At 33.5% G+C, this 26,509-nt stretch overlaps 1 protein-coding gene across 1 annotated transcript in view; it reads right to left on the bottom strand.

Annotated features, from left to right (window-relative positions):
• Nucleotides 1-25,992, bottom strand: part of LOC106460558 (Down syndrome cell adhesion molecule-like) — a 76,610-nt gene extending 50,618 nt beyond the window's left edge. The window contains exons 1-2 of the mRNA XM_022387307.1: nucleotides 25,964-25,992; nucleotides 9,389-9,600 (exon numbers count right to left, since the gene is read on the bottom strand). Of these exons, the coding sequence (XP_022243015.1) occupies nucleotides 9,389-9,592 (204 nt within the window). The 5' untranslated portion in view covers nucleotides 9,593-9,600; nucleotides 25,964-25,992. The remainder of the gene's footprint in view (nucleotides 1-9,388; nucleotides 9,601-25,963) is intronic.
• Between the last annotated feature and the right edge of the window lie 517 nt (nucleotides 25,993-26,509).

Here is a 26,509-nt window from a genome sequence, read left to right as displayed (position 1 = left end):
ATGTCTGTCACGCTCTGTATCTCGTGAACAGTTAAACGTAGAAATATATGTATATATACTAGCGAAACTACCCGGCTTCGTCGGCATATTAGGTTGATATATTCTAGATGACTATGCCAGTGTGTGTTCTGAATTTATTTTAGCATATAAGAAAAGTCAAAAATATTTTTAAACATTTTTATTTTACAGAAACATAAAAAGGCCGTAAAGAGAGCACAGTAAAATAAGAATTATTTTATTATCGCGTGAAATATTTCACATTTATATTTCATATCACAAATTTCTCTCACATTTCATCAGAATCTGTTACAATGTTTTACTGTTGCAGTGCTTCAGGTTAGACAATAATGGTTGTTTTCCCAAAGAAATCACAGACAAACACGCTCTATAATAATAATAATAACAATAATCTTATAATTATTATAATATTATGATTAAAGAATTGGTTCCTTTGACGAATTTATTATACTATATTTATTTTAATATCGATGTTTGTTTAAATTAAATTTATATTTAGAATTGTACATAACATATACTGTTAAATACATATTGCGAACCTCCCGCCTATTCTCTATTGTAGAAGATTCTCGAGTGTAAGAATTAACAATATATGTGTGTACGTAAACGCTAATGTAGCTTTCTATTGTTATGTAATCTGAATTTTCGAAAAACTCTCCACACGTCTATAAATATAATCAACACGACGCGCCAAAAACAGTATATATTATTGGTTTGCTATAATTGGTGTGCTATGAACTTCGGAAGCTATAACTGTGATTGTTATAACGCTTATTAATCGGAAACTTTAGATATTTGACTAGAAACATATATAAATTTCGAACATTACAAGCCATTTAACTTCAGTGGATTCACATCGGACTTAAGTACTTTTACGAAAACATTACCTAACGTCATCGGTGGAAACTCGAATGTAATTGGCGTGTGATCAGCTAGCTAGCTCCCTGTTAAGGGAATTATACCTGCATCAACTCGAAATTAGCTCGCTCATCGTGGACCCTCAATAAGACATCAAAGAAGTTCCAGACCAGAAAGAGGACTGTATATTATTTGTAAGTTTGTAAAACTTTTGTATATAAATCATTGTTTGTAATAACTGTTATTGTAAATTATATTATTGTTTATATATTAAAATGTATTTGTATAAAAAAAAGAACACTGTGTGTATCAATCTTGTTGGCAAATATCATAAATTGGATATATATTGGCATTTACTTAATTACTAAATGTAAATTATCATTTAGCTCGGTTTAAGACCATTTGGAATTGTAATACGTAACATTCCTTATATTACAAATTATAGATATAAATCACAGTCAGACAGATACATGCAAGCATGAGCACTTTTTAAAGAGGCAATCTAGCGAAAAACCACATAGGAAAAAAGTGGTTCCTTATATAACAACTTCTAATATACAAAAATGATAGTGTTTTGGTAACAATGCATTCCAACAATCGCTTATATATTATGTTGCTTAGCAAGAAAAGTATAGCATAATAATGTTGTTAGTCTATGTGCTAAAGGTATAAAATGAAATGTATAAGCTCCAAAACTGAAAAAATATATATATTTGTTGTTTTCTGTCTGTTTGGCCCCCCAATGGCACAGCAGCATGTCTGTGGACTTACAATGCTAGAAACCGGGTTTCGATACCCGTGGTGGGCAGAGCACAGATAGCTCATTGTGTAGCTTTGTGCTTAATTACAAATAAACAAATTGTCTGTATGTCTGTGATATATATCCATACTTTGTAATATAATGAACTACTTCTTTGTTATGTGGTTTTCGCTAGCTTGTGTCGTTAAAAAGATGCAAAATTTCAGGTTTCTAGGTTTTTCCTCTTGGAGCTATGGCGGGCACATTTCTTTTCTATATGGTTTTTCACATAAAATAATGTGCATGCACATACATAAGTAATAATACCCAGGTGCACACTCTCAAGATTCACTTAGTATGGGTGCAAAATTTCAGGTTTATTACTGAGGGTGTGCACCTGCATATTACTTATTTTATCCACGTGCGTGTGCTCATGCGCATCTTTTTAATGAGACAAGGTAGCAAAAAACCACATAGAAAAGAAGTGTGACTGTTATAGCTCCAAAGGGAAAGAACCTAGACACCTGAACTTTTGCACCCATACTGAGGGTGTGCACCTGAATATTACTTATCTTATCTCCCACTTAGTACGGGTGCAAAATTTCAGGTTTATAAGATAAGTAATATTCAGGTGCACACCCTCAGTATTGGTGCAAAATTTCAGGTGTCAAGGTTCTTTCCACTTGGAGCTATGTCGGTCACACTTCTATACTATGTGGTTTTTTCGCTAGCTTTTCTCATTAAATGATGCACACGCACGTGCATAAGTAATAATACTCAGATGCAAACCTTCTGGGTCCACTTAGTATGTGTGCAAAATTTCAGATTTCTAGGTTCTTTCTTCTTGGAGTTATGGCGGTCACACACAGACCCGCAGACACACCCTTTTATTATTATAGATATATCAAAATGCTTCTTTTCAAGAGTACATTAAAGGAAAATTATTCATTTCTTAGCAACTCATAAAATTTGATATGATATCAACATTGATCTCTTAGTCTTCTTATGTGCTGAACAGTCAATCTGAGAAAATTTATTAAGAACAGAAATGTATCTTTTTGTGAGGGAATTTCACGAAAAAAAAGGGACTTCTTCAATCGAATGATTGAAAAAAATATTTCGAAAAAACGCATAAAGAGAGGAAAGTGTTTGAGTAGATATTTGTTGTTATTCGGTTTATATGTATATTTCTTGTCGGTATTATATATATATATATATATATATATGCATGATTTTATTGTACTGTGTCGAATAAATTGATTTTAATTGAATTGCATATCTCCCCTTTTACACTTTCTATAGAAATGACAATTGTCAAAAAGCACTCACTTCGATAGCGGTATTTTTTGCGCTCAGTAAAATAACAAGGAATGGTGGCATCCAGCTGAAAAATCCCAGGATTATTTAGCGAACCTGAGCGCTCGAATGTGCTGGATGAGCCAATTGTATCGAAACCCAAACATTTTTGCTAACAATGCATTTAAGTAAGTCTTCTTTGTTTAAAAACAAACACAAAGTGAGTTACCTTATTTAAATAACACATGGAATGACAAAAGACAGTTATAAACGACCCACTCGACAATCATATGTCATATACGCTCTGATTCAGAGGATTGAGTTGACTGCACATTTTACATTTAATCATCACTAATGTCAGGAAAACTACTTTTGAATTGTTTCAAAAGGCATCTGTTTTAAACATAAAGTAAATCCTGAGCTGCTTGTGTTGTACATAGGATTGAGTACGTTATATTACAACGATTTCGAATATTCAAACCAATAAATCACGTGACAAACATAGCTGATATAACGGCATGTTTCACAACTATATTATGTCATTTTATTACAAGTTATAGATTTTACAGTAAGTAAGATGTACAGCAAATTTTACTTACTATAAAAGCTGTAACTTGTAATAAAATACACTTAAGTAAGTAAGCTAAAAACGAAACTATATTATACATTGTTTGTCATTTCGTAGGTAGTCTCCAGATTGTAATCCCACTGAGAACTGTTGGGGAGAACTGAGCTGAAAAATTGCAAACCACAACCATAAACCAGCTACTGTAGCTGAGTTGCAGCGCTTTCTAGGGACAGGTTTGGATAAAATCATGGTGGATTATATCAGTAACCTCATCGACAACATGCCACATCACGTTGGGGAAGTTATTAGAGTATGAGAAGAATCAATCAAGTACTGAATGTTTAATATGTATTGATATAAGGTTACAGACACTATTTATGACAACTTTTTGTTATATTTTGTCATTATATATGTTTTATGAGGTTTTGTTGTGACAGGTGAAATGCTGAATTGCACATCTTTCTGTAAGTGTCTGATAAAATTGATAAAATCGTTCATGATATCCAGAGAATTCTATCTCATTATACAAATTACATATGTAGATGTTTAATATAACATGCATTTTTCAGTTTGACAGTACTTAAAGTGTATTTGCATTCCATCTTAATAATACTAATCTTATTTGCTACAAAATATACAAACATTTTGGCCAGGATTGTAGTATTGTAAGCTATATTTTCAGTGATGTTTCCTAAAGGAAGTTAATGATGATGATGATGTAATAATATATAAATTTCATGGAGTATATAGAAATAAAAATACTGTAAAACACAAGAATCGAGGAATGAGTAATGAACACGCAGTTAATGAGTTAATAAGAATTACTGAGTAACAACTGGCTAATTCATTTCAGTGCTAGAAAAGCTATTCAGTGTCAGTATTGAGAGTTATCGTGTCTATTCAACCAATCGATCGATTAGCAAGGAAATTCTGTAACTTATTTGCAAGTTTGGTGTAAGTACCATTTGTTTTGGAAATCTTGTTGCAACTTTTTATAATTACAAAACAAAAATAAAGTAGAACGTGAGTTGTAGGTCAGGAGAAGGTGTAGTTGTAAGCAGGGCCATCGTTAATGCTTCTTCATCACTGCAGTCGAAGAAGCCTGAGGTTTAAGAGCCTACTTAGGCCTACAACTTCTGTCAGAGTGAACCTAGTCTGTGGACACGTTATCGAAGAAATAAACTAATTCGTTATCGGTACGTGGACTGGACAAGGCATTATTTTTACCAATAATCCAAATTTGTTTTGAATTTCGTGCAAAGCTACACGAGGGTTATCTGCGCTAGCTGTCACATTATAATGCCCCCATGGTTGAAAGGGCGAGCATGTTTGGTGTGATGGGGATTCGAACCCGCGACTCTCAGATTGCGAGTCGAGTGCCCTTACCTCCTGGCCATGCCGGGCCGTCAATAATCCAAAAGAACCCAACAAACGACAGAACACGTTACAACTATACTGTTCAAGTTAAAATACTGAACAACATACTGTTACGACAGCGGAAGTCACGTGACGCTAGTAACACGTCATGATCTTCTAGAAAATTCATGTCCTTTCGTGAAGCCTCGAGTGTTTACTAGATGTGCGGTATTCTTGTATATAAGACCGCCAAGAAGTGACGGCAACAATGTGATTGAATTGCACACAGAGATAGAGACGACAATTGAGTCAAGCGCGTGAATCGTTCGTTCGTTGTGGATTATAGCGTTTGTTTAAGTTATAGCGTGACTGTGGAAATTAAGTGTATTGCAAAGTTGTATTGAGAAAGAATGAACTAGTTTTATTTAAGAAAGGACTTGTATCGTTAAAGTTTCTTCGGAAAGAATGTTTACGGAAAATTAACTAACGACCAGAGACGTAACAATACTAAAGGTACTTGTTACTTAAGGACTGCTGGCATTGAAAAATAATGTAAATGGACTATCTGTACTATGCTTATTGGAGGTATCAAAACCCAGTTTTTTAACATTATATGCTCTCAGATTTACCGCTGAACCATTGGAAAACCAAAATGTTTTTCATCTAATGACATTACGGTAAATACTTGAAGATATTGTTAATTGTAAAATAAAAATACAAACAATTAATTAATTTGTGTGAATCTCATGTAGGAACTTTAACCATCTTATACAACACAATTGTATATTTACAAATAAATTTTGTACTAATTGTGTTGAGCAGAATTTTATGTGATACATTTTTAACTGAAATGATTTTTAAACTTTTGCAGAATTTCTCAAAACCTAAAAGTGATTTAACATAATTCAACTTCTTTTGTTACGAATTTAATGATAAACAGTTTCTGTGTTTACCTACGCATGCTTTAACATAAATTAGAATATTAACGTTTAGAAAAATATTTATTTTTATTATTATTGCTATTAGTTTATTGTTAAAGAAGTAATCTTGAAACATCATTTTAAAAATCAATAACATATCTATACATAAATAATGTAGATGAGTGGGGCATATAATTTCAAATATCTTAATGCCGATGATGAATGCAGTATGCGCATAAGATGAAAAAGTTTGCATATCAAGAAAAACGTGTTTGTTTTTTGAAATTTCCTGTAAAGCAATATAAGTGATATCTCTTGCATTGCCGTTTCCCAGTTTGAGCTGATAGATAAAGGGAATGCAGTTAGCCACCGCCAATTCTTCGGTTTCTATTGTTTGATCGAATAGCATTCACAGCCCGAAAGTATGGAGGGCGTGTTTTTCTTAACGAGTCGAGAATCAAGAATTCTGACCTCAATAGAATGATAGTAAGCTTAATCAAGTTAATTCCACTGTAAATTTGATTTTTACAAATCGTTTTATTTTAAATCGAATTTTCTTTTAGAGAAAATGCATAATTATCTGTATAATGTCAACTACATTACTTTTATTCTGACCACAACAACTAATGATGTTGAAGATTTTCACCAATTCCGAAAAGTACCTTGCTTCATTTTTCTTGGCGTATGTAATGTGGCTTCTGTCACAGCCACCAGAAACCATCCTAGTGTGGTATTTTCAGGTTCAAATGATTTCCCGACAAGATTCTCTAATAAAAATACCCGCGAATAATTGCAGGTTCGGCCCAATAATTTAAATGAACTTCCCAAGTGAGTGTATTCGACTGAGTTTTCGGAGTTAGTGTAGAAACAGTAGAAATAAGAAACTTTAAATAAAAATGAACAAAATCTTATTTTTTTACTTAAGCACAAAAAACTGAAAACTGAGTGCCTACCCACTTGCGACGACAGACAATCTTCACAAGTTATGCTACGGTTAGTCTTGAAGATTTCATTCACGCAAGATGGATGATCGCAACACTGAACGAACTTCAAAAGGTATTATTTATGTATAAAACTGGGAGAAAATTGATACAAAGAAAACGCTTGGATTCCAAACATCAACCTGCTCTCTTTATCTAGCGAGCAGCATCACAGGACAGTTATTAGATTCAGTTGACGCTATACTTCGGCCGGTAATGGATATTCTAGTTCTAACTAGTTTCAACCCAGATTTAAAATACAGGGCACGTTGTTTTACTCACAGCTGAGAAGTTATCAGTGAGCTGGAAGTACATCCACCGTTGACGTGATTAAAAGGACAGTTTGGTTAACAGTACAGTTCCTAAACTTCTGCAGCACTTAGGTATGAAATTACTATTACTGGGCTCTCTAGTTCCTGGCTCATCAGTTAAAGTAACTCTCCTGCTCCTGTAGTTCCTGACTCATTGGTGGAGGCAAGCATTGCAGCTACATAGTCTCTAGCAAAATCAACATCTAAAAACGTTAAAATATAAAGTTAAATAACAATAATACATAGGCTGCAATCATTGGGTAAGATACGTAATGTTAATCCTCATCCAAAACATATCTTTTCTCTTTAGCAATTAACTGTTTAAATTTTATAACACGAATTATCTTTATTATATACTGACTTTCGCCTTATTTTATATTTTAAGTTGTAATACACTCACATATACATACACAAATACATATATAAACATACATGCAGTTTGGGCGTATGTTATTTACCATATTTTTTTAACACTTGATTAATAATGATAATATGATATACACATCAACTCAAATTATATTCGGTATAATTTATACTTACAATTTATTAAGCAATTCGTTATCTCCGAGTCCACTAAAATTTTAGTGTAGTCTTCCCACAGTCTACAATGAGCAATTCTCCTGAGGCGTCCAATATTTATGGTGAATCTCACCGGTTTTTATTCTCGGCAAGTCTGGTGACTCATCGAAGGGTTTAACAACAGTTCGTGGAGCAAACGGTAAATAAAACAACGCGCCAACATTGAAATATCCTTGGGGCAGAAGACGTCATCTAACAATAGAACGAAGGGCTGATGTGGCTAGAATAAGATAATATTAGACACCGTGGACCACGTGTTGCCGCCATGACAATGCGGAAACTAAACAATGAAAAATCTAAGAACAATTATATCATTACAGTTGGTAGAGGATATGGTGTGCCTGCATACCACATTAGGACCCGGATAACGCTATTTGAGACACATATTCATACAGAATCTGATCGATTTTGTGTACCTATTCACTCAGGATCGATATGAGAAAATATAGAAGAGTAACTGTTAATTTCAGTGTTTGCTGACCAATAAAACTTCGATTTGATACGATTTAAAATTTTCTTCATACCATTCATTCTTCGTTGCTAACCAGTCAGATGATTTGTGAACGTAACAGTGTAAATAATCAGCTTAAGTTATGGGATATAGAACTTTAGCTCGCATTGAAAACCATTAAAATACATGAAGAAGTAATTCTGTACTATGCTGCATTAATACAAAATTATTTTAGTTAAGTTGGCAGTCATGTAAGGGTATTAATTAAACTTTACTCTTAATAATAAAGGACTCTTTTACTTTCAAAACTGTGTAAACATAATGTGGAAATCGTTACATCCCATAACGAAAACATTTTTGTACAGCCATAAAAGGTACTAACAAATCTTTACACTCAATAATAAAAAAACATTTTATTTTCAAACACCATGTAAACACATTAGGGTTTGGTTTGGTTTGTTTTGAATTTCGCGCAAAGCTAGACGAGGGCTGTCTGCGCTAACCATCTCTAATTTAGCAGTGCAAGACTAGAGGGAAGGTAGCTAGTCATCACCACCCACCACCAACTCTTGGGCTACTCTTTTACCAACGAATACTGAGATTGACCGTCACATTATAACGCTTTCACGGTTGAAAGGGCGAGCATATTTGGTGGGACGGGGATTCGAACCCGCGACTCTCAGATTGCGAGTCAAGTGCCCTAACACGTTAGGGAAATCATTACACCCAATATTAAAGACAGTTTTTAACGATCATGTAAAAGTACCATGGTAATTTTCACTTCCAAAAATGCATGCCTTTACTTTTTAGATAAAGTTTTCGTAGCATCCATTACATTTATGTTACTTATAATTGCAATTTACAACAACATAGCTACTAATACTGTAGCAATGTAATAATAAAGAAGTTAGTAACCATAATACCCAAAAGTATGGGCTTTATTTTCATACTATATTTCTCTCAATGTCATAACTAATTGTACAAACTATTTTTTTTAGATGGCATTTGCATTAGAGGTGAAGCAGAAGACGTTAAAAATGTACAAAAGAAATAAAACTACTGTTCGTTAAAACGTTAAAGTTGAGATGTCATTTGCCACCAAATTAAGGACGTTTGCCTTTGTCCAATGTGTAAAGTCGAGCTTCGTTAGTTGTTTTACTTTCGGTTTGAATATGTTCCTAAATAATTAAATCACATGTAGAAAATGTTTCACTTTTTTAAATAGCTAAGTTGGCAAGATGCCTTTTTCGGTTAGAGTGTCGCATATATTAACAACAAAAAAATATACTTGTATATTCAGTTGTATACTTACTGTTCTGTCTCCAATTTGTCGAATCCGACAGTGAAGATAAGCCGTTTTCCCAAGGGGAGCAGTGACGTTCCGAATAGTGCTATTATCGAAATAGGGTCGCCGATAAGGGTCATCCCAGTAGGAGTTAGGTCGTGATGGAGGGTTAGGTTTCCCTGAACCTAATCTCTTTTCCATGAGCTTGATTTTGTCTGGAATAAGGTTCATGTTTTTTGCTGAAACACGAAAATAAACAGAAGAAAATTGTAGGAGTTGATTAACTATTGTTACTGTAAACAATAGCATGAACGATTTCGCAAAGCCAATAATAGTATTAGTGATGAAAAAACAGTAAGTATAGAAATATCTTAGTAACATAACAACAATGTAACTAATGATATTGTGACAACGTAATAGTAGAAAGTGTTCATGGTTTCATATTTTCGGTAAAGTGCAGTTTCCTACACGTATGTAAAGGTATTATTCTTTTTCATGTAAAAAGCTATACAGTAATATATAATAGCTGTTCTTTCTTTATAAATAATATTATTACCTACTGAAACATTAATTGAGAAATTGTGAGACTGGGCTAGTCTTAGTTTGTCTCAGCTTATAGTGATTATAGGGGAGGAAGATGAAAAGAGGATTATTCCATATATTTGAAATACATAATTTTTGTGTTCTTTTTACTGCTAGTGGGGATTGTATCCTGATCTCTAACTCCATCAGGGAGGCACACAGGATCATGTGGTGGCAGAAACTAAGACCTAAAGACTTGTTTTAAACAATAAGCTCACTTTTATTCAACATACAAATAAATTTCATGTGTACAAGAACACTGAACATCATGTGTCCTCTCTCTCTCATTATGTTTCATACTCCATATTTATCATGTCTTTGTATCCAACTTAGACCATGGATCTCTGGTCTATAGCTTACCCATAGAATCTGCATTGTAGATGTTTGACATTGTGAATAATCAGGAGCTTCAGCCCTGTACATGGCCTTTTCACACTTCTTCATTCCAGAGTTTGCACTCAATGTCCTTAACTTGTACTCCACATTCGATGTTTGCGACTGTCTTTGCAGTACTCTGTAAAACTGCAGCCATAACATCCCAAGTGCTAATTCGCCTTCTGCCTTGGTTGGATATTTTCTTTTATTCTTACAAATAGATTGTCTACGATTGTTACTTTTGGTCTTTGTATCCAAACACACTTGCATAAGATGGACCTAATAATAAATATAGTTGATGAGTACGATGAGTAGTCTATTTCTCATGTTTTGTTACCATCCCTCACTGTAATTTTCATCAAGTCACCTGAAGAATACAGATACTCCTTAGTGAAAGTGCTGACTTATGTTTAGCCACTTTTATGTACCAGTATTTAGTGATGGCTCAAAATCAGGTAACTCTGTGGGTTCTTCCATTGTTTTCTGTTACACTGTCGTTACTTACAGAATATCGTTTCAGGCTACTATGTTTACATCGGAATTGCATGAAATTTCACTTGAAATCTCACATCACATCAAGGGCTTGCCAGGTGTTAGGTGATTTGGGATGATCAAGCCAAACTTCAACGACAGGACATTTAATTTGTACAGAAACCCAAGAGAAAAAAATATTCTGGCAAAGTACTGCATTAATTATAGCCTTTTGAAACATTCTTTCCTCCTACACAGGCCTGATCCAGTTTTTGGATTAATGTGACACTCAAGCTGTTTCTGCCCACATTTTACTTTCCTATCTCGCTATGACATTCAGTGGCAGCATTATCACAGACATAATTTAACTTGTGATATCCTATTGAAATTGCGTACTATCATTGAAAATGATTACACAGCCCAAACAAACATTGTTTTTATTATTTACGGGTAATATCTTTTAATTCTATTTTATGTTTTAGTCCAAAATATAAGCAAATAGCTTTGAGAATGAAGTAGGCCCTCTCCTTGACAGCTTTTGTCCAAATTATTTTATTTTTAGAGTAACAATGGTGATGAAGCATCACTATCAACTTTTTTTACTTGAATTGTTTCTAGTTTCGTATTTTCAACCTAAGCGATACGTTATTGGACATCTGGTCAGAAACCGTATGCTTTAGGTATAACCATTCCTAGTTTAAAACCGCTGATCAGAGGAAGATCAACAAATTAGCAGCACCAGTTGCATATGTATAAACTCTTAACCGAATAACATGAACATTATTCAGTTTAGGAAAATAAATGTTAGCTACAAAGTGTAAAATATCGCACGTTCACCGTAACATCTAAACCTAAATCCTATACTATTGTATAAAAATAACAACAATAACTTAAACATGATAGTTAATTCAAAAATATTTTCGCACAAAAGACATTAGTGATAATGAAGATGCCCCCTCCGGTGGCTTAGCGGTAAGCTTGAGGATTTATACAACTAGAAAAAAGAACGTTTAATATCTAGGAAGGGCCAACACGGCACCTTTGGTCTTTACGATAAAAAAAACATAAAGAAGCTAATTAAGGTGAAACTAAGTATGCTAATTAAGATTTAAATAATTAGAATGTTTTCTTAACAGTAAACAAAATAAAATAAACCGAGGCACGTGGATTATCATTGATACATTAGCCTATTTTAAACAACTTAATTCTAATTAATAATAATTCATATTTTACTCATAAGAGTAAATAACACTGAAACTAAAAAATAAAATTTGTTTCGAACCCACAAAAATAATATATACATTACGTTATTATTTCAATGTAAGCTCATAACATGATAATTATTTTTCATTTCAAGTATTATTTCTAGATGTACACAAGTGATTGCAATATTCTAACAAATTTTCTAACTAAAGAGAGACAAAGCAGGCTACTTCGCTGAGAGAATGTATTTGTTGACTTTTAGCGCCAAGCTACTACACAAGTGCTAGCTGTGCAAGGCCGTTCTTAACTTTGAGCTTATAGATTAGAGAAAAGGCAGCTGGGTCGACAACACCCATTGACATTTCTTGGGCTACTCTTGTCTGATCGAATAAAGTGGTTTGACTGTCATTTTTATAGCGCATTCGTTGCCCCAAAATGTAGTGCGCGTTTTTGCGGCATTGGCACGTGAATCATGAACCCTCGGATTCACAGTCTGGGCGTGCTACTCTTTAGCCTCTGTCTGTCCTGCTGAAAGAATATAGGGACTACTGTTATGATGTTTTATAATGTCATATCATATAAATGTTTGCTTGTTTCTAATATTCCCGTAAAACTACCAAGGAGTATCTGAGATAGCCGTGCTTGGAATAGGTTTTGATTACTGGTTTTTGATAAGCACAACTGACCATCAGTGCTCTGCCCTCCACGGGTATCGAAACCCGATTTTAACGTCATAAGGCAGCCGCCTTATCATTGATACATTGATGGTGGGGCGGGCTTAAAATAGAGGAAAGGTAGTTAGTAAACAGTATCCACCACCAACTCTTGTACTACTATAATCAATGACCATTCAATCTTATAACGTACCCACAGATCCGAAAGTGCGGAGCGCGAACTTGCAGCAAATGATTGTAGTCTATAAAACCTCGGATTTCCATTCCAGCTCGCTAACCATTAAGCTATACCCTTAAACATTTCGGCAACCGTTTCGTATCAATGTCAAAATTATAGCAACGATAGAAACGTTAACTAATGAATGGTTACATGACATTTCTGTGGTTTTATCACTTCCTAATAGAACATTTAATAGCATAATTCAGTATCTGTAAACAGCTAGTAAATGGCGGGAAGCATATTAGATAGATTGTAATCGTAAACAAGGAATATTTTTTTGTGCAACATTCCTCTTCCCTCTTGTGTTTAATCACAATATATTTCTTTCTTTGAAACTGTATCTACATCTACTGAAATGTAAGAGCTAGCATGAATCTAGTACAGTTTTTAGAATTAATTCTTTGATACATATGCAGTCACTTTGAAATAATAAAGCTACATATTTGATAAAGGTCACATATTGTAACAAAAGTAGTCAAACAGGATATTTTTAAAAGCACTAAAATGTTTTGAAGACTGAGTGGTTAGTAGTTTTATGTTTTCGCATTTGAAATTTTTATAAAAACAACAGAACTAAGATTTAAATTAAATATTAAAATACACACAAGTTTTTATCGGTTGTACATAGCAAAACTTTTGTTTGTTTTAATCACAACATTTCACCAGGTTTACCTGGTATAATCAGGTGGCATACACCCGATGATGCTAGGTAAACCTGGTGAAACGTTGTGAATAAAATAAACAACATTCTTAATATGTAGAACTGAGTCTTGGTGTCAAAGTAACCGAGAGAAGAATAAAAAAATCATGCCATTACTTAATCACAGATTCTCAAACGATATATACGCAGTGGAAAAACGGGTAAACTATACTTATAACTAAAGTATGAAAACCAGACTTGCCTTGTAATTTATGATTTTCTCTTGGTTGCTATAGTGAGTTTTTAAGACTTTTTGATGAAGGATTTGTTACTCAGTTTCAAAGTTAAAAGCACATTTATTTAATGTTTTGTTACTTGAAAGAGTAAATACATGGCAAACACAAATACACATTTTATTTTAAACTTTGTTGTGCAAATTGGAGAGTTCTATTCATTGTTAAAATAATAGATAAAACGAGGCATACTACTGCAGAACACATAATTGGTTATATTTAAGACAACGTTGTTTCACTATTCCGGCTTCATCGGGCAAACAAGACACTAACCAACTGATTTAGGCTTGTACAAAAGATTTCTAAATAATTTGAGTCTATTCAGTAAGATGGACTTCGCCCGAAAATATTTTTAAACAAATTAAAAGTACATGCAAACGGACAAGATTATACAATTTAAAGCACACATATGTTGTTACACTAATTAGATACAAACAGTAAAAATTAAAAATTGCAGCGTGGTTTGACTGTTTAATTGTGGCTTATTATCTGAAACTAGTAGAGTTTCTTTGTATTTTTTTGAGTAAAAAGCTGTGGCAGTGATTAAGAATGTTTTCCGTTATGAGACAATCAGTATCAGTCTCGACCATGTTTGTCAACAAAATGTTCAGCCTACTGTCTAATGTGTGTAGAGTTCGAAGGTGTTCATTAATTTTATTCCTAATAGTTCTGATTGTTTCACCGATGTACACAGAACCACAATTCATTTCAAATTCCAAATACGTCTGTAAAGTTGATCCACACATATGGCCTCTTATTTATAATCACAATATTTTAAAACTCCCATTTGATCGACCACGTTCATTTACACCAAAAGTAGATGAGGACATTGAACGTAGACGTAATATCCATAGATATAACTAAAATATATTATGAGATATAGACCAAGAGGTAATTAAAATTTTCCCAAAAAGAGAGTCTTGAGTAGTCTAAAAAGTACTAATAACCTAATTATAAGCGTTTCTGATAAAGGTAAGGATTTTGTGGTTATTGTATACTACATTCTTGTGGTTACAGTTTCCTCTTATACCGGATTTACAACCTGCACATACTAGTTTCAGATAATAAGCAACAATTAAATAGTTAAACCACCCTGGAATTTTTAATTTTTACTGTTGGTATGTAATTAGTATAACAACATATGCGTGCTTTAAATAGTATAATCTTGTCCGTTTGCATGTACTTTCAATTCGTTTATAGTGAAGTCCATCTTACAGAATAAACTCGAATCATTTATAAATATTTGTATAAGCCTAAACCAATTAGCAAGTGTCCTGTCTATCCAGATGAAGCTGTAATGGCGAAAGGTTGGCTTAAATAAAACCAATTATGTTTTCTGGAGTAATAGGTCATGTTATATTTCTAATTTTAACAAATATACATTCTGTAATTCTTGTTATAGTCCCCCAGTGGCTCAGGAGTGAGTCTACAGGCTTACAACGCTAAATATCTGGTTTTGATACCCGTGGTGAGTAGTGCACAGATAACCCATGGTGTAGGTTTGCGCTTAACAACAACCAAATAAAAAAAGGTCTTGTTATAAATGATCTAATTTATTTTTCGCACTCAGATTCTAAAAGTCACTTTTATCAACAGAACTTTTAGATAAATCATATGTATATATAATGTTAAGAGAGCCAAGCAAAACGGCAATGAAACATAATACTTGAAAATCTAATTTTGCAGGAATCTTGAGCTTCTGTTTAATCTCATATATTTATATCTTCATTATCGCCATTTACTAGCTTTGACATCCAAAATTTGAAAGTTTTGCGCTTTGTGTCTATATATGATGTCATCCATAATTTTAACTTTAATGATTTAGACAGCATAATACGATATTTTTATACACTTTTGCTTACTATTTCTATTCATATATTTTCACGCTTTAGTTATATATGTTAGAAATATATTGAACACAAAATACCACGAAATTTTACTTTTTCCAAAGTATAATTTAAGATGACGCTTCAAAGGTGATATTTGTATAAGCTGTAAAGTCAGTCCTCAAGCGGTCCATTTTGACGGATCCCTTAATACATTGGGATATTGAGCTTGGAATAAATATGTGGTATCGGGCTAACTTGATCTTTTTAAGTAATTTTTTTACTATTTGACATCAGCTGCAAAAGGAAAAGTAAAGAAGTTATTTAAAGTTGCAACGGTTTAAAACTTGTGAAGCCAGGTACATTTGAGGTTGACGAAGTATTCCAAATTCATTGTATTAAAACATGAATTATAAGAGTAGAATTTGAAGGCTTTTTAACGTGTGCGAATCAAGACTTCTGGGGATATTTGAATCGTTAGAAGATAAGTTTCAATTGCTTAAAGTTAAGTATCTACATATATGACACTAAAATTCTTTATAAACAACATCGCCTACTCGTTACAAACACTTGCCTAACATTCAGAGAAAACTATAATGGCCGACTTGCATACACGGTAGACATGCTTATAACCATATTTTCATCACATCTATTCATTCATTGAGGTGATTATTTTTGTTAGAATTTTTTGTAGTTTTAACTCAAATATATTGATTTTAACATATTATTGATTTTTATGCTTGTTTTGCTAAGATACCACTTAACGCTATAATTTTTACACGTCAAAAGAATGTTTTGAACGCACAAGAATTACGAAGAAAATAACTGGATACCAATAAACACTGTTATAGTGTTATAGAGTAAAAGTTTTGATGACATCTTTCTATATAGTGCAATCTATCTAAAGTCAAAATAATCACAGTAAGGAAGATATTTCTTATATTTGTCACAAAAACGTTTTTGGTAGAGCTAGGTATGTTTAAAACAGTATGTATTTTTGACCTGGTGCTCTATGAAGACCGATGTCTTATTTTTTTCCAATATACATTCCTTTATAGATAGATGAGCAACTAAAATTATATTGAGATAAGAGCTGAGAAACTTTATAAAATATGGCTAGAACTTAAAACGTGTCTCATTAACGCTTATGGATATTATACCTACATGTGTGTATCAAGTTTTTTCAACACTGTTAGTGTTTAATTATACACCTTTTTTTCAATCCGTGGTATATACTGATGTTGGAGCTAAAACTTCTGTTCCTTGAATTTACTTTGAATAAATCAGAATATTCAGTTATTTTAATTATTCATTTTGTGAATAAACAAAATAAAAATTAACTAAATATTCGACAAAGAAATCTTGTTATAGATCTCACCTGTAAACCTTTCAAGTATGATTCCTTTTTTTTTAGTAGCAGAAGTCGATTAACTTAGCCAATCATAGAACTTTTCGCATAATAAGCAAGGCTGTACCAAATAAGCTGAGGCCCGGGATGGTCAGGTGGTTTAGGGCGCTGGACTTGTAATCTGAGGGTAGCGGGTTCCCATCAAACAATTCCATTCACCGTGACGGTCAATCCCACTATTCGTTGGTAAAAGAGTAGCTCAAGAGTTGGGTGGTGATGATTAGCTGCCTTCCTTCTAATCTTTCACTGCTAAATTAGGGACGGCTAGCGCAGATAGCCCTCGTGTAGCTTTGCGCGAAATTCAAAACAAACAAACAAAACCAAATAAGCTAGAGTTAATCCGTAACAACTTAAAGTACCACATTAATGATTTAATGACATTTTCCCTTTTATTGATGGTAGAGAAAGAACGAAAAACGTAATTATTTTGATAAATTACAGGGAAAAAGAATATAGAAGTGTCTACTATGAAATATAACATAAAATAATTTTATTTCAAAGTAGAAATAAAAATAAGTCTAAATAACCTGAAAAATGAAATAATCAAAGGTTGATATTTTCTCCTTTAGTTTCTAGTGGTGAAAATGATATTACAAGGCTAACTTTTTCCTTATGTGAAGAGTTTGGTGGCTCGAAGAACGATGATTTTCTCATTACAGTTAAAAGGACATCATGATGGGCTAGAAAACCAAATAGATAACGCCTTTTAGAATCCTCGATCTCACCAAAGAATCGGTAAAGAAATTACCAATGTACTATCGTACAATGAAATTAGATGTATGATTTAAAAATTACGAAGAAACTAAACTGGTAACAACATTATTCGCTCACTTCTAAATGCAGGCAAGCTATGAAGGTAGTAGAACAGCAATAATGCTTTAGTTATTAATGGTAAGATGCAATACTGGACGGACAACCTTCTTCTCTGGTTGCATTCTTTGAATTCACCACGTACAGAAGAAAATCTGGGATTTGATTTCGATTACAAAGAAATGACGAAAAACGACATTTCTTACTGAATAGCTACTGCTCATAATAGTTGTTTGTTTCAATCACAAAGCTACGTAATGGACTATCTGTGATGGGCCCATCACGGGTATTGAACCAATATTTTTAGCATTATAAATCCTCAAGCTTATCACTGAGCTATGGGGTCAAGAGCAACATTTCCAAAGCTATGAGGGTTTTATCTAATCATCAGTGTTTCTATAAGTCCAGTATTTCCTCCTGTCGAAATTAGATTTCGAGTCCAATGAAATGGCGAAAAGTCCCCCAGTGGCACAGCGGTATGTTTAAGGACTTCCAACGCCAGAAACAGGGTTTCTAAACCCATGGTGTGCAGAGCACAGATAGCCCTTGTGTAGCTTTGTGCATAATTAAGAAAACAAACAAACAAACAGATGGCAAAAAAAGAGTGCTCTTACTGGCAGAATCAACGTCTCCAAATTAAATCAGCCTGTTCTTTTTGTTGTTTCATGTAAGAAGAATCTTATCTCTTTTAACATTTAATTGTTAGACAATTAAAACATTCATGAAGTAACATAAAGAACAAATGAAAGAAATAACTTCCGAAAATGACGCTTCCAAGAAAATTCTTAACACACACAGAGACTTTCTTTTTGAAGATATGCATCTTTATTATTAGTTTTGTAACAGTAATGCAGCAAGAAACGTCTGTTTTCAGACTTTCCAACACGACCTACGTTTATTATTTTCACACAGAGAATGAAGCACGTTTAGATATAGCATGACTTTTTGAACAGAGAATAGACAAAAATCAAATAAATAACTTTCCGAAATAAGAAACTACTGTAAATACAAAACGTCGTGCTACTATTATAGGTATTGTATACAGGACACATTTGTTTGTCAATTAAATGCAGTTATTTCTCTTCAACTGCGGAAGAAATAAAGATCAAAATCGATTTCTGGGCGGCCAGTGGTCTTACGATTATCCAAGTTCTAACTCGCAACAAAACTATTGAAGTCTAATAGGTGTTTAAATTGGTCAAACATCTGCTAAATAAGTGCTTGGACGCCTAATAATTGGACAAACATTTGCTAAATAAGTACTTGAACGGATAGTTAAATTTTTTCACAATGGTTACTAAATTACTAATTTGGCAGGATTGATAGTTAAATGCTTGACCAATTCTGCCGAACGAGGCTCAATGGATAGCATGCAAGACTGTGAATCCGAGGTTCTGTGGTTCGCCCTTTCTTATCGCAAAGAATGCGCTCAGAACTTGGGGCTGTGGATGTCTTATAAGAGAAACGGCCGGATCATACTATTCGATCATAGTAGCTCAAGAGTTAGCAGTGGGTGATTTTGACTAGCTGCCTTCCCTCTAGCCTATCACTTCAAAATTAAAAACGGCTAGTGCAGATAACTCTGGATCATATGTGCTCGAAAATTCAACAAAACATACAAACCATGTACGGAATTATTCGGAAGTCCATTGAAAGGCAAATAATTCATAAATGGAGAAGTATAGAAAACTAATTGCTAGGGTTATAGAGTGAGGTGTTGTGTGCCTACTCTGTGCCAGTTTCATTGAGGTTATTCAAAATCAACTTGAAGGTCATGTTTTTCGAAACTTTTAGCAATACAAGAAAATAACTACGGACAAAGATGTATACTATAACAATTAAATATTTTATCCCAAAAAATTAGTAAAGTTGATGTTCAAGTAGTTATGGGTATAAATATTTTTATGTTTTTACGTGTTACAAAACTGAATTTAAAGAACTAACCTAAACATTGGATGGCATATTTGATTTTCCATGTAAAATACACAGGGGACCTCAGTAACAAATACTAGGATTAGCTGTAATAGTCATGCTGTCTTTGTCTAGATTTTTTGTGTGACTCGTTTGTGATTGTGTGCCCCAACAAATGCATTGGTACAGACACAATTTAATGCATAAATAATTTATCCTAGGGTTAACTCGAGAAACTAAAGCAAATAGTACAATTACCTGATTTAAAAAATAATAATATAAAACTGAACAGTAACTCAGTCAAAGTGCTCCTTGGTGAGAAGATCGAAGAGATAAGAGTTAAGTAAACATCAGGGACGATGCCGAGAAAATGTTTCGAAAAGCATTTCCTTGAAAAATCGTTAATTGGTTGCTTGAATCTAAGCACACAAAATGGAGCACTTTCGTGAAATAAAAAGTAAACAGGAGATAAAAATTTGTTTATGAATTACAAATGGACTCCAAGCTTCAAATGGTTTCTATAACTGCAGATTAGCTGTGCCTATATACACAAAATCGATTATATTGACAAACGGTTGAAAAACGAAAATGCAATATATCAACCAGAGAAAATGGTTTTCAGAGCCTACTTTCCACGATAAAGATATATATATAATGTACAACAACAAAAAAAAGCCTTAGCAATAATAATATTGACTAAAACATGTCTTGACGTTTAGTCTGAGTTTGATTCAACACATATCGTCGTTTTTTAACATCTTCCATCATAATGTTTCTTTTGATGTTATCTGTATATCACGCTTTATTGCTTACCTTCGGAAGGCATCATTGTTCCTCTTACAGAATTTTATATTCTTCCTATAATATGATAATTTTGTTCAGATTATTATTATGTTGTTTTCTCTGCGTTTACTTTTTGGTCTGTTTGAATACTTCCATTTAATATTTTTTACACCTTGTATAACACAGGCCTGCGATGGTTTTATTGTCTTGAATTTTAACACGTTCTACAATAATTCGTGTACGCTGAATCCGAAAATGATATCCATATTTTCCCCATCACGTACAGATTTTCCACAAAACGTCGTATGTACTTTTACATATGTGAATCATTTTCATTGAAATCTGATCACATTTTGTTATGCTTAAAATATTGACAACTACAGATTTCTCTAGACCAATCGCGACCAGAGAGTCTTATTGATCGTTCTAGATCCCACGAGAAACACACCGTAAATATATTAACGGTTAACAGGCCGCATGACGTGTAATTTCTGGATAGTATTTGTTTGTGCGTGCACTTTGACATTATATTTTTACCTTCAATATTATTTATTCGTCATTATGGCAACACGAGGTTGAGTAAATGACCCAATGTTATATTTGTGATAAAACATTATAGAATTCGTCAAACAAGTGTATTACGAGTATTTTGGAATAAAACTCGGAGACCAAGACAAATCATGGGCTCCGTAAAGAGTTTGCGCCGTTTGTTCGAAGAGTTGAGACAATAGATTAAAGGTAAGAAAAAGTATTTGCCGTTTAGAATTCCAATGGTTTGGCGTGAACCTAGAAACGACGGAGATGACTGCTATTTTTACTCGTGTAACGTGCAAGGCTACAACATTCGAAATCAAAAGGAAATTTTTTATCCGAACTTTCAGTTTGCTATAAGACCTGTTGCTCATGGACCTGATGTACCTGTGCCTACTCCACCGGAGACTCTAGATACAGTTTCATCTGATTCTGAATCTGATGTTAATAGAAATGATGATAGGGATTGTTTTAAACCTGAAACGTCCGGAAAGGTTTCATCAAGACATCACGGAAATGGAGAGGAGGTATCAAGGAAGGTGGAACATCAGCATGATGGCTGATTACTACTGGTCATTGACACGAGATGCTCCAGACGCAATACATAAAAGAAAGACTACAACACGTAGTTTTGAGACTAAAAGACGTAGATTTCACACACACAAAAAGCAGGATCAGTGAGAATGTATATTCGTTTAACATCAATGTTCTTCCCTTTTCTTCAATCTGTTTGCATTTTTGTTATTATTATGCTTATAATATTTGATCTAAGTAAGTTTTTTTTTTCCCGATTTGTAAAAATTCCTTACGTGATAGAAAAAACATGAAAATTATTTTCGAAATCTGCATAGCTTAATTATGGTAAATCCATTATTAAAACCAAAACAACTTTTATGAAGTATAAATTCGCAGGCCTGTGTAATCAATACAACACAAAATAATTTAAACTCACGAAACCTTAATAGAGAAATAAAATCTTAAGCACCAGATTCTAATACCAGAAGTAATGAAATTTATATCTATCTATAGCTCTGCTTTAGAAAGATGATAAAGTGTCAATATAAGAAAATTATATATATTGTAGAATCTTTTACAGTAATAAAACAGGGGATTAAAACCTTGTACAGCAGTTTGATAAAACGGAAACTAAATAGGAATATTGTCCTAAATTACCAAAAAGCATATGGAAAACAATATAAAAAAATGACGCATAGATGCGTTGTGAGTGTAACAATCAAATCCCACTATGCTATTAGTGTACGTATCTCAAGATTTGGCGGTGGTAGCTGTTGACTAGCTGCTTTTCCTCTAGTCTATTAGCTCATAATCTAGGATGGCTTGAGCAGTTAGCTTGTGTAGCTTTGCATTTATATACAAAAGACAAACAACAACTAACGTTGAATAAATTTGAATTTATAAAGTTGAATTTAGGACTTCTTTAACAGGGACAATAAATATTCTGATTTTCTTCTTCTTCCTATTTATTATTTTAAGAAATTACATAAAATGAGTTCCAGCTAGTTTCGGTTTCTACATAACTAAAAACTTACGTTTAATCTCTTTGAGTTTGGTGAACATTATCCAATGAGTTTTCAATAAATGTTTGATTTTTCTTTAACGAAATAAAACCATAACCTTATTGTATATAATGACAACTGTTTTCTTAGGTCAGTGTATTTCTACATCAGAATAATTAGACACAAACAGTCATTCCAAGAGCAAGACAGACATCCAATCATTATCTATCTATCTATCTATATATATATATATAATAGCCAAGTGTCTTTCTGTCACGCTCTGTATCTCCTGAACGGTTAATCGTAATATATATATATTAACAAGCTTCTTCTGAATAGTACATTACAGGAAAATTGTTAATATTTTGCAATTCCTAAAATTTCATATCGATCCGTCAGTCTTCATATGTGCTGAACAGTCAGTTTGAGAAAGAAACTTATTAAGGTCAAAAATATTTATTTTTGTAAGGGAATTTTAAGAAGAAAACTGGACTTCCTCCTTTGACTTATTGAAAGAAATATTTCGAAGATAGGAAGAAGCATGAACAGAAAAAACGCATAAAGAAAGGATGGTGTTTGAGTATATATTTGTAGTTGTTTGGTTTATATGTATATTTCTTGTCGATATTATATACATACATGATTTCATTGTACCACATTGAATATATTTATTTCATTTAAATTGAACATCTCCTTTTTGACATTTCTTATAGAAATGAAAACTGTCAAAAAAAGTGCTCACTTTGGTAACGGTCTTTTTTTGAGCTCAGTAAAATGACAAGGAAGGCTGGCATCCAGCGGAAAAAAAAAAATCCCTGCAGCTACTTTAAGCCTACAATGCATTGCAGTGAGTCTTCTTCGCCTAAAATAAAACCAATAAGATTCTTTTTATTGAAATAACACGTGTAGTGACAAAAGACGATTGTAAATGGCCCACTAAACGATCACATTGCGTGTACGCTCTGATCCAAGGGATTGGGTTGACCGCACATTTTATTATCTATTTATTACTATTTTTAGGAAAATTACCGTTGAAGTGTTTCAACAGACATCTGATAGTAATAAGTAAAACACAATTATTCATGGCTTTAAAATCAATGTTTACAAAACAAACAAGCTTACTGGAGACTATGATTGAGAAGATTAATACTAAAATGAAAGATGTTATGATGAATCGTTACTAATAAAGACATATTGTAGATGACCTAGACATAGCTATTTAAACTTTCATACACTTCACCTTATCAAGTCAGTGCCTTGAATGTTGGTCTTGGCACCTATCGAGATTGTATTCTTAAGTTTGTTTAGAATGATAATACCGATTAACGCTTATTAAAATGCTTTTAAAAAGTATTTTAAATCACAGTCTTTGGGAGAGCTATTTCTAAAGTCCAGAAAAGCAGTCGTGTTAAATGACTATCCTAATTTACAGCTATTCAATCAAGACAAAATATATCGTATATTTACACAGCGCACAAAAGTAGACATTCAGTATTGGAAATAATTATGGAAACGTATAGATGATACACTTACAAGATTCCCTAAAAAAGAGCAATTGGAAATAACTCGCACTTCACCCAAATGGTGTTCCAGGTCCTGTACTCTTACTGGAACGACATGTTATTTTGAACGTCATGATGACGCACTATTGTCCGACATTGTAAATAACTCCTGCGAGGGGAGGCGAGGTCAGTTTTAGATCACATATCTTGTTAAGCTTTCCATAGACTTTCCAACCTACGTTGACGTCGAAGTCCAAACCCACGTTTAAACTGATCAAAAGTACAAATATTCGTTGTAGTTGCATCAGAAAAACTTGACAGGAATGTGTTAGAGTGGGAAATGATTTGATTCCAACGTGGTTGCATCAGAAAACTTGACAGGAATGCGTTAGAGTGGGAAAAATGATTTGATTCCAACGTGGTTGTATCAGAAAATTTTACAGGAATGTGTTAGAGTGTGAAATGATTTGATTCCAACGTGGTTGTATCAGAAAACTTGACAGGAATGCGTTAGAGTGGGAAAAATGATTTGATTCCAACGTGGTTGTATCAGAAAACTTGACAGGAATGCGTTAGAGTGGGAAAAATGATTTGATTCCAACGTGGTTGTATCAGAAAACTTGACAGGAATGCGTTAGAGTGGGAAATAATTTGATTCCAACGTAGTTGTATCAGAAAATTTTACAGGAATGCGTTAGAGTGGGAAATATGATTTGATTCCAACTTTATTGAGCTATCTCTATCATGTAAATATTCATTGATATTGAGGCATGGCTAGAAATTGTGAAATATTGGCTTGTAAGCCTTCATGAACTTCAAGTACTTACTTATTATCCTCCTAAAGTATAAGTACTATACCATCTTCATCACAAGTATTTTATAGATTAAAGGGTTTTCTATCGTAATATTAGTCTTCACTTGGTGTATAAAGTAAGTGCTCTTGTAATGGCTTCGGGACCCGCCGTTGTTCTAAATGTTCTGATCTTTTGTCATTTATCTGTAACTTCATTTCGTAATCTATTTATACGAATATCTTTCCTCAGAAAGGACTAGGGCATATTCCTCCAGCCATAGTTCTACTCGAGGGGGTATTGCATTGTTGAGTAGTCGAAAATTTACCTTGAATCAAATATTTAAATACTAAATATATCGCGCGTTGCATCAACGCTCACTTTTGCGGCAACATGTCATTGTATTATAATATGTAAATTGATCTTTTAAATGTGACTAACCTTCTTCCTATAAACATTGATGTTTTTACTGATACTGAAAATTCCTGCTAATATTGCTAAGCCCATAGGAAGCCTAAATACTACTCGGGAAATATGTTGCTTTGCATTATAAATTTTATGTTTTAGATGTTGTTGTTTGTTATTAATGCCCACAACGGATATCGAAACCAGTTTTATAACAGTATAAGTCCGCAGACATACCACTGTGCCACTGGGGTGCAATATTTTATATGGGTGCTCGCTTTTCCGAGAAGCATAATTCAGGTTCATTACCGAAACTTAGCTTTCATAACCAACGACGGTGTGTACACATACACTAGTGTATAGATATGGGAGCAGGGCAACTGCCGGTGGGACAATTATCAGTATAGCACAATCGCCCGTGGACAACTGCTGCCTTTATATGGTCAATTTTTAAATAGATAGGTCATGGGCACCAAATTAGCTTTGATCAAAGAAAATAAAACAATGTTACAAATGAGTTCTAAAATTTACGTATATACTATTATATAACATTAGCTATTAGCAATTTAATAACAAGTAGTTACTAAATGGAAATGAAAATTGTTAACGGCCTTTTGGTTTAAAGTCTAAACAATCCTCCTTTAAAGTACATGTACTCACTTTTCTTTTGGGAATTTGGATTACTCAGATCTTTTGACTGGCAGTTGTCCTAGACTCTATAGTTATATAGATTGTAATGAAGACAAAAACACATTAACGCTATTTGTACAAAGGACACCCTATGTTGCTTTAAATTTTTAAAACTTTTGTCTTTTGTTTCACACTCTTGCATGGATAACGTTTTTGAAGTGCACATATATGTACACAGCGTGGTCACAAGTAAATAGACACCACCTTTTCAGAAAAAATCAAAATTTTCAGTCATATTCACATGAATTGATATATTTATAATTGAATTAATATCAAGTAGATCTTCCTTTCACTTTGTGGAGTTCGTTGATCCTTTGGGGCATCGTGAGAATCATCTCGACAATTTTAAATTGTAGGATTTTCGCCCACTCTTGCTTCAAAACTTGGAGTAGATCGCTCTTTGAAGTTGGTTTTTTGGTTGTTTCTTGACTTGCCGGTCGAGTATGGCCTAGAAGTTGTCGATGGGGTTCATGTCAGGAGATTGGCTCGGCCAGGGCAACTTCTGGATACAACTTT

The sequence above is a fragment of the Limulus polyphemus genome, unplaced genomic scaffold, assembly GCF_000517525.1.
Source record: "Limulus polyphemus unplaced genomic scaffold, Limulus_polyphemus-2.1.2 Scaffold795, whole genome shotgun sequence".
NCBI classification, from domain to species: Eukaryota; Metazoa; Arthropoda; class Merostomata; order Xiphosura; family Limulidae; genus Limulus; species Limulus polyphemus.
The sequence above is the reverse complement of the archived record's forward strand: the minus strand, read 5'-3'. Positions and strand labels throughout refer to the sequence as shown.